The sequence below is a fragment of the Salarias fasciatus genome, chromosome 12 (genome assembly GCF_902148845.1).
Source record: "Salarias fasciatus chromosome 12, fSalaFa1.1, whole genome shotgun sequence".
Taxonomy (NCBI): Eukaryota; Metazoa; Chordata; class Actinopteri; order Blenniiformes; family Blenniidae; genus Salarias; species Salarias fasciatus.
Window position 1 is genome coordinate 7,909,456 of NC_043756.1, and position 9,361 is coordinate 7,918,816.

Genomic DNA, 9,361 nt, shown 5'->3' on the forward strand with positions numbered 1-9,361 from the left:
AGTTTTATTTATTAGAAACATGTAATTTCAATATATTCTCAAGATCCACAAAATGAACTGAAACACTGTTCTGCACATAAATGTAAATGGAAGCTGAGCAATGAGCTTGGCCGGGGGGAAAAAACAGCAGTGTAACTTGCAGTAACAGTGGTTTTGTCATCTATTTCACATTTACTCCACTTCCTGGAACCTCCAAATGGCGATATCCCCGTCGTCGCTGCATGAAGCGAGGAGTCCCGCCTCCTTGGGGTTCCAGGACACACAGTTGACGTCCTGACTGTGAGCTTTGGGCACCTGAGCGGCCAGCGAGAAGACGGGCTGGGTGGGGTCGGAGGTCTCGTCCTCCTTGAACACTCGCACTGCGTCGTCTCCGCAGGCGGTGGCCAGGGCTGCAGTGAGCCGACACCTGAACGAGAAGAGCCCGGTCAGTTCTCACAGCCTGTACCTCCACTCTGAACGAGTTTACTTCTGCCATGAACAGTTCAAAGCGTAGGTGAATGTAGACATGTAAGACACGTGGGGAAAACAGTTTCAGTTATCCTTATGCTGCACTGATAAAACCAAAGATTCAGAGGTGGTGCACTAATTCTCCCAGGAAAAGATGAAAGATGGACTCTTCTTTGAACCTGTGATCAACTGGCAACTTGTCCAAGCCCCCCACTCAAGCTGGGATAATCTGTAGCCCCAATGACTGGCACTTATTTAGAATTTAGAAATAAGAAATGTATCTTACCAAGCAACATCATAGACAGTGCGTCCATGGTAGCCAGAGAGAGTGCAAACACATTTCCACGACAAGTCACCTTCAAGCAAGTGAAGCAGACAAAGAAATCTTATCGAGACAGTTTTTTTTCCTACTGTTTATTCTATAGTTTTTATAATAAGAACACATGTATCAAACCAAACAACTCACCCTGTCCACTTTCACTGGGATCCTCTTTCCAGATTTTCACAGTGCGGTCGTCGCTGCAGGAGGCCAGCCGCTCTCCCGTCGCATCAAAACACAAACTCCACACCGTGGAGGTGTGTCCCTGCAGGGTGGCGCGGCACTCCCAGTCGTCATCCTCCTCCTTGTAAATACAGATGTTGTTGTCGTAGCTGGCGGAGGCCAGGAGCTGTGGAGACAGACGTTAACCTTTATTTTATATCCCGTCCTGGCAGGCTCGACAGGCTGAGAAATCCTCTGAAGCAGGGTTTGACCCACCTCCTGATTTGGGTGCCAGACGACATGCTTCACGTCTTGTGTGTGAGAGTTCACGACAGTAACACACTCATACTCATCTTCTTCGTCCACTGAGAAGCACAAAGCAGCGCGTTAAACAAGGCGAGGGAACAAATAAAGAAGCCGATCAACGACGACAGCTTCCACAAACCTTCCCAGACCCACACACTCTTGTCTCGGCTGCATGTGGCCAGCAGATTGCCCGACGGCGCCCAGGCCACACATTTGACCTCGTTTTCATGTCCTTCCAGCACAGTCAAACTCTAGAGGGAGAGACAGACTCTGAATAAAACCAGAAAAGGGACAACATGTCCAAAAATGCCCGGAAACACAGACTGGAACCTCACACCGAACCTCAAAGCTGTCGTTCTTCTTTTTCCAGATGCAGGTTGTTGCATCAAAGCTGGCGGAGGCCAAGTAATTCCCACAGGGAGACCAGGCCACTTTCCTCACAGTGCGCTGGTGTCCGTCCTGCAGCACACTCTTACACACCCAGGAGTCTCCTGACAAATCAATTAACAGTTTGACACATCACCTATGACAGCTTTTAATGAATGGGATATTAAACATAACTACAAACTGTATGTAAACAAGATATTTTTGTCTGATCTTTCCAGACTGAAATAAACTCAAGTGTTACTGAAAGAAAAACTAAATAATGATTAAATACAGTTTATTAAATGGTCATTTTCTATGGGGACACAGTGGTCTCCTGATAAGAAGAGGGTAATTAGCTGATGCTGAAGTGCCCAAACGGATTATTGGTCATCAATTGTTAATTTTACATCGATTATATAAATGTCAACAGGCTGCCCCCCACCTCACCCCACCCCCCCTCCTCCTGATTTCCGCTCGCGTGCGGCAGGCAGCTCAGCTCACCTTCTCGTGCCCAGATCCTGACGGCCCTGTCGCCTCCGCATGAGGCCAGCAGCGTCCCGCTCGGACTCCAGCTGACGAACCAGCAGCGGGAGTCGGGGTGTGCGCTCAGTCTCTGGACCAGGCTCAGGGCTTCCTTCATATCTGTTCAGATCAGACTCCGCCGCTTCCTGAACGTCTCCTGTCCTCCTCAAACACAGCGGAGAGGGAAGGCACCGAGGTCACCTGCACCGCCACACCCACGTGCACTGTCACAGGCCTGAACAGCAGTTATCAGAGAACACGCGCTGGCACGTAAACTAATTTCAAGAAAGAACAGAGTGCCAAAGTTCAGGGGAGCAGCTGTAACGGAAGAGCAGACATCTTTACCCGTCAGATGAGCCGCTTCTTCTGTGTCTGAGCGTCACGCAGCTGCAACGGCCGCCATGTGCTTTCACTGCCCCCTGGTGGTCATCTGCTACATTTTATTATCTGCAAGTGCACAGAATAATACCACGATCAGCAGTTCCTCTTAATTGAAACTGACCGTTGTAATTTAGGCAATTTACATCCTTTTGTGCCTCCATCTTATTTTCAGTGGACTGCTATAATGTTTATCTCCTCTCAGGATCACGGGACGATAAAGTAAATTCCATAGCAAATACTGAAAAGACTAACAATCTCACACAAACTCACATGAGAAATTTAGAGTTACCAATTTGCCTCAGGTGTACATTTCTGGATTGCTGGAGGAAACTGGATTGCCTTTCAGTAAACCTGTAAATGCATGGGCAAAGCATGCAGATTCTGCACAAACTGACCAGTTGTGGAATTTTTTGTCATCTGCCTTTTGTTGGTTTATAGTTGAGAGACGGTTGTGTGCCACTTCTGTCTGAAAAATATAAAAAAACTATTTTAATGTTTTAATATATGGAGACCTCACTGTTACTGACAACTACACAGTAGTTCTGTGCTTTTGCTGTCAGTCTGATTTTGACTGCCTTCATTAATTTATACATCTTTGTGGTTTCGTCTGTTTTAATTTTGAATTTCCACATCTCACCGCTAGGTGGAAGCACTAATCAGCACTGCTACAGAAAGCACGAAGAAGAATGTTGTTAACAAGGAAGTGGATGTTTTAGAGGAAGCCAGCGTAAGCTGCCCTTTTGTTTTGTTTTCTCTTTGTTTTTATGTACCACTTTCAGGCCTGTTTTTATTAGTATAGTACAATAATTGCTTCGATAGGTCGTAGTTTATTTAGTCTATTTATACGAAGTTTATTTTTTCCAGTTAACGTTGTCGTTATTTGGTGTTAACTGCGGGTTAGCCGGTTAAGCTAACGACAGAGCTAACAGGCCTGAAGGCCGTCTGTCCATTGTGTTCCCGTCTGTATTTAACTCATCCTGAGTTTATAAGTGGACATTTTTCTGCCTGGACGTCTGCTGGAAACATCGAGGACAACAATAATCTAAACTTCAACACGGCTGTCATCAGGTCCTCTCTTCTTGAACGTCAGCTTCACCGACTCCCAGGTTATATTGCTCTGATCTGATTACCGAACCTTCGTCTAAAACGAACTGACCAACAAGAGCTTGGATGAGCATGTACGCCCCGCCGGGTGCTGCTGTCCCTGGAGGCCGGAGGAGGAGAGGGAACACCTCTCTACCCAAGCAGCCGGAGCGGAGCCTGGTGTCGGCCCTGCCCGGGGCTCTGTCCATCACCGCGTTGTGCACGGCGCTGGCTGAGCCCGCCTGGCTCCGGGTCCATGGAGGCACCTGTCCCAGACAAGAGCTGGGGGTGGCAGATGTCCTGGGCTACATCGATCCCAAACTTCTAGATGGTGAGGACGAACCCAATCCCACTGCCCTGAAGTCAGCCTCCAATACAGCAGTAATGCAGGAAGTTGACTCGTATTATGAAGTGTCAGTTCCTTATTGTGTTGCAGGTTAAAACTGTGACATTTCCACCACAGTTTTCGTATTTTGCACCCTAAATTTTGATAATGAAAATAAACAGGGGTGTTTATCTGAACTCTGTATTGTAGAGCTTCTAAAGTTAGGTCTAGATAAATAACACTGATATGAGATAATGTTATCCCAGTGAACATTGGGGAAAGGGCTGAGAGGCATTTTACCTAGTGTACCTTGTGAGTTTGTTTCTTGAGTATATTAGGCCAGAGAAAAGCCAGGTGGGCGCAGGATAGATTGTGAATCATATCACCACCGTGTTGTCTCCGTAAAAAATTAATTTAAGTCGTGCATTGCTATTGTGTGATAGGGATAAGTTACACCCATTTTTAACTTTAATTATGAACTTACATTGAATATCCAAATGATGTTTTCCAAAGCAAGGGGTCCAAAAACTCAGGATTGGTGACATTAGCTGTGGTTAAAGTTTTCTGTCAACTTGCTCCTGAACTGCCAAATTGGAAACTGCAAATCAGAGGTTAACAGTTCAGTAAAAATTTTCATTTGAATGTCGCCTGTTAATTCTCTGATATCTGTGTCTTTTTTTCCAGATTACTGTGTGAATTCTCAGACCATACTGCTGCTGAGGGTAATCGCTGCTTTCTGCTTCCTCGGCATCCTGTGCAGTCTGACTGCTTTCCTCCTGGATGTGTTTGGACCCAAGCATCCTGCCCTGAAGATCACACGCAGATATGCATTTGCACACATCCTCACAGGTATTAATCGTTAAAGTTTTTTCTTCAGTTCTGTATTGAAACAAGTGTCATTATTTCCATCTAATTTCCGTCGCTGTCTTCTTTCAGTGCTGCAGTGTGCCACAGTCATAGGTTTTTGCTACTGGGCCTCGGAGCTCATCTTATCCCTGCAGCAGCAACACAAAATGCACCACGGCTCCCTCGTGTACGTCACTTTTGCCATCAGCTTCTACCTTGTGGCGGGCGCGGGCGGAGCTTCGATCCTCGCCACAGCTGCAAACCTCCTGCGCCACTACCCCACGGAGGAGGAGGAGCAGGCGTTGGAGCTACTCTCAGAGATGGAGGACAGCAGTGAGACTTTTCCTGCTGATTATGACATTGCCAATCAGTTTCAACCTCCGCCCGCCTACACACCCTAAAGCCACCAGGCCGGCCTTGCTAACACATTTCTGTCTCTCAGCACAGCTTTTAGCCTGATGAGTAAAATCCCCACTCTATCAAACGGATACTTTTGCAAATACTGTCCGCAGTGGAAGCGGCGTGTGCGTGGTTGGCGCACAGAATTCCTTGAATGACAGTGCTTGGGTGCATGAAAGCTTTCTTAAGTGGTGACAGAAAATTAGGAGGTAATTCTTACTTTCACCGCTGAAGTGGTTAGCGATTTGCATGTAAATGGCTTTTAGGATTCGGACCTTACATGTAAAGAAAACTAAAGAACGAAGAGTGCGCAGCACGGCTCGTCACCTGTAGTTGATGAAATCGGCCACAGTCGGGTCGACTGTTGAATCCAGACTGTTGGCGCGTTGTCAGCGGCCGTGTTGCTCTTGATTGGACGTGGATGGAGCTTTTGTTTAAAGCAGCGTTTGAATTTAATTTGATGTGCTTGCCATGTGTATGATTTTATTTTACTGATACATTATAGATGCAAAAATACACTGACAAGATTGTTTTTTTTTTTTTATTTTATATAAAATACTAAATGGACCTTATTTATTGTCTGTACTGTCTTTTTTTGTTTGTTTTTCTTTTGCTTTCTGCGCATTTGTCACTGGTATAGTCTTCTTTGTTCACTTCTGTACTTGAAATCGTCAAAAATGTGAGACAGATCTTTGTGGTGTTGCGAGTGTTTAGTGTTCAGACTCGGTGGTCACAGAGGAACGGAGACCGGCATTTTACAGTGAATGGCGGGGGGGGGGGGGCATTTGGAATCAGAAACCTCCACCATAAGGTGGTGTCACATTGTATTTGAGCTTTATTTTTAAAGAAAGAAACCTTATTTGTGATTACAGTTTGGGTATGTGTTTCTCATGCATGAGTTCTTTTCGTGTTCGGATTTTAGAACTTTCTGTCGGTCTCATGGCCCTCGCTGCCGCCGCTGAGGTCTGAAACCGTGACTGACGTGATTCTAGGTGGATGTAAATTGTTTTCTTGATGCCATTTTCTGCATTTTGTTCCCCCCAAAATTTTCACTATACTTTCATCACCAGTATGTAAATATTGATTGTTTATACATTAAAAAAAAAATGATGGTCACATTATCCTGTTTGGTCACGTCACTGGAATCTCAACGGTCTCTTCTCAAAGCGTCTTCCTCCACAGCTTGCAGCAAAAAGCTTTCATTTTTCTTGAGCGGTACATTGAGTTTGACATTTCCGTCTGCACGGAGTATTTCTGGGCTCACCGTCTAGACGCTGCAGACGCAACATGGCATTACAGAGAGTAAGAGCCTTACCACTTAATAGACTTTAAAGGGCGTTGATTACACTGCTGCCGCACAAAAGAAATACAATATACAGATTGAGTGACTGCACGGTGATGCATGGTGATGTGCAATAAGGTGAAACTGTGATTTTTATTTGTGCTTTTTTAAGTTCTCGCGTCATGGACTCTCCTGCCTGGTAGAAACCTGGAAAAGTTCAGTATGTTTTATGGGACAGAAGCACTACATGTTTAGATTATTCTCCCAAGCCGCAGCGTCGTCTCTGGCCAAATGACTTAAGTTAATCAGTTGAATCAACAAGGTATTAAAGGGGAAGGTGCGCTCTGGAGGGGAGCAGGTCAGTCAGGGGGAAGGAAGAGATGCTGTTCTCAGAAAACGGAGCTTACGTGGCCACGTCACACACACACACATACCCACACACACACTGGCACTATATAAACAGACGTCCTGTGTGAGATCCCGTCCATCTAACGTCTCCTCAGACTGAACTAAATTTACAAAGTGACACTAAAGCGAAGTCATGATGGCAACCAGGACTCTGCTGTCAAAACAGATAATGGCCACTCTCTTCCGTCAGCCCGCCTGCTCTGTTCACCACGGAGATTACGGCAACTGGGGAAACACCAATGTAGCAGTGGTAAGTGAATCAAGTGACAGATACGAGAGGAAGCAGCATTAACTTCTGTCACTGTGTGTGAGATCTATGAATCCATGTGTTCCAGGTTTTCTCAGGATGCGGATGGTGGGATGGGACTGATGTCCATGAGGGGGTGTAGTAAGTACAGCCGGATCATGAGATCTGCGTCACTGCACTGACATTTCACTGTGTGGATATTAAAAACACCTCTGTCCTCAGCACCATGTACCACCTGAGCCGGAATGGCGCCCGCTTCCAGATGTTTGCTCCTAATCAGCAGCAGATGCACGTGATGGACCACATGAAGAAGCAGCCGTCCTCCGGAGAGAACAGGTAGGCCCATCAGGACTCACCGGGACTCTCTCTCATGCATCAGGTTTTTAAAGCGAATCTTTATTTAACTTCTGCATGATTCCACAGCTGACTTGACTAATTTCACAAGGTAGCATTTATGATTATTTCTGGCCGTCATCCAGGAACCTGATGACCGAGTCAGCTCGCTTCAGCCACGGTCAGGGGATGACTCAGATGCAGGACCTGTCTAAGCTGGAAGCCAACGGCTACGATGCCGTCATCTTCCCTGGAGGCCACGGCGTCACCAAGAACCTGTGAGGAGGAGGAGGAGCGCGGTGTGAGGTAACCCCAGATCCACGCTGCTGCTCTCACTTCTGCTCGTGTCTCTGTTATTCAGATCCTCCTTCGTGAAGGATGGAAAGGACTGCAAGCTGCACGGCGATGTAGAAAGGGTGCTGAAAGATTTCCACCGTTCCCGTAAGCCTATTGGGTAAGAATCAGTCAGTCCTCGGTTCTTACACGCTGCCCACTCTGCACAGAAGACCAAAGGCTCAACATTCACCTGCAATTTGGATTTGAAATTCAAGCGTGAGTCCTCGCTGCAGATTGCGTCTGAGTTGTGCCACAGTATAAATCAGATTACATTAAAGTAGATAACAGATTTAAACGATCCCTGTAATGGAATTAGGACAGTGGAGCAGCTGGAGGCAGGGCAAATGTCAGACGACTGAACTGCTGAGACAAGCAGAGAAATAGATTTTAAAAAATGTAAATAAAATAAAATAACATATTTGAATAAATGTTTTTGTTGCCAGCCCTTGTTGCTGTAATGTCATCCCATTTTTTGTTAGGGAGCCTCAGTTTAATAATTTCAGTGAGACTCAGTAGAAACGTACCCCCAGTTTGAGGTCTTATTGTGTAGAGTTTGCATTTTCTCCCTGAGTGTACTCCTGTTTTCACCCATGATCCAAAAGCAAGACGAAGGCTGCAGTGCTCTGGCGGCGTGTGTGATCTGCTGGGAAATGAGAGACGCTTTGCCCACGTTGGCACAAAGAAACACGCCAGGATGATCTTCGAGCAGCAGGTGAACAGAAAGGCGCCTGTCAGGCGTCTGAGGCGACGTGCAGGATTACAGAGGTCAAAGCGCTGCAGCCTGAGGAGGGCGGACTGGATCTGATGGCAGCAAGGGGTTTAAAAAACAGGACTTCAAACCAGAAGTTTACACTTTCAGAATGTGGTTGAAAGATGTGTGTCGAGTGTAAAACAGCAGGACGTCTAAAAACATTTCACCATCGGCCTGCTTTACTAAAATAAAACTGAGTTGTTTGCAGTGTTTTATAAATGAAGTTGGGTTGAGTTTGATGTGAAAATAGTGTTTTTGTTCTTCATATGTTTTCACCTCGTCTCAGACTGTCCAGCATGGCTCCTCTGCTGGCCTGCCGCGTGCTTCCCGGCATCGAGGTGACCATGGGCTACGAGCGGGACGACAACACCCGCTGGGGGAGCTGGCCTCACACCAGCCTGGTGCAGGCCGTGAAGGGCATGGGCGCTCGCCACAACGTCCGGGAGCCTTACATATCCTTTCACAGGCCGTCCAGTCAGTGGGACACGAGTTGACTTGATCCTGAGGTTTCTTCTGCTTCGACCTTGACCGTCTCCCTCCGTCTCACGAGGCCTATGTGGACGAGAAGAACAAGGTGGTCAGCACCCCGGCCTTCCTGTGGGAGACGGAGCAGCACTATCACTACATCTTCGACGGGATCGGCAACATGGTCAAACACGTCATGCGTATGTCGACCAAGTGAGACGTAAAGCCGGGGAAAGACTTTTACCTGGAGTAACGTCAGCGCTTTAGTTAAAGAGCAACAGGTTTGCTGAGTGATGGTTAATGTGGAAGAGACTGTAGGTGAGTTAAATTATCTGTGAGTCCAGATAATGTCTACAAAGAGCAGATCTGCTCATCTCAGGGAT

At 46.6% G+C, this 9,361-nt stretch overlaps 3 protein-coding genes across 3 annotated transcripts; 2 read left to right on the forward strand and 1 right to left on the reverse strand.

Moving 5' to 3' along the window:
- Window positions 1-23: 23 nt before the first annotated feature.
- ciao1 (cytosolic iron-sulfur assembly component 1) lies at window positions 24-2,477 on the reverse strand. Its single transcript, XM_030104466.1, has 7 exons — window positions 2,102-2,477; window positions 1,577-1,725; window positions 1,374-1,485; window positions 1,205-1,293; window positions 914-1,115; window positions 734-803; window positions 24-406 (listed from the first exon to the last, which is right to left on the reverse strand). Exons 1-7 carry the CDS (start codon window positions 2,238-2,240, stop codon window positions 172-174), a joined length of 996 nt encoding a protein of 331 aa, XP_029960326.1. The 5' UTR covers window positions 2,241-2,477; the 3' UTR covers window positions 24-171.
- Window positions 2,478-3,190: 713 nt separating this feature from the next.
- On the forward strand, window positions 3,191-6,271 carry tmem127 (transmembrane protein 127). The gene is made up of 3 exons (XM_030104472.1): window positions 3,191-3,917; window positions 4,596-4,760; window positions 4,848-6,271. Exons 1-3 carry the CDS (start codon window positions 3,674-3,676, stop codon window positions 5,156-5,158), a joined length of 720 nt encoding a protein of 239 aa, XP_029960332.1. The 5' UTR covers window positions 3,191-3,673; the 3' UTR covers window positions 5,159-6,271.
- Window positions 6,272-7,202: 931 nt separating this feature from the next.
- gatd3l (glutamine amidotransferase class 1 domain containing 3, like) lies at window positions 7,203-9,274 on the forward strand. Its single transcript, XM_030104475.1, has 6 exons — window positions 7,203-7,234; window positions 7,316-7,429; window positions 7,573-7,704; window positions 7,788-7,880; window positions 8,800-8,965; window positions 9,061-9,274. The coding sequence occupies exons 2-6, from the start codon at window positions 7,320-7,322 to the stop codon at window positions 9,193-9,195; spliced, it is 636 nt and encodes a 211-aa protein (XP_029960335.1). The 5' UTR covers window positions 7,203-7,234; window positions 7,316-7,319; the 3' UTR covers window positions 9,196-9,274.
- The last annotated feature ends 87 nt before the right edge of the window (window positions 9,275-9,361 follow it).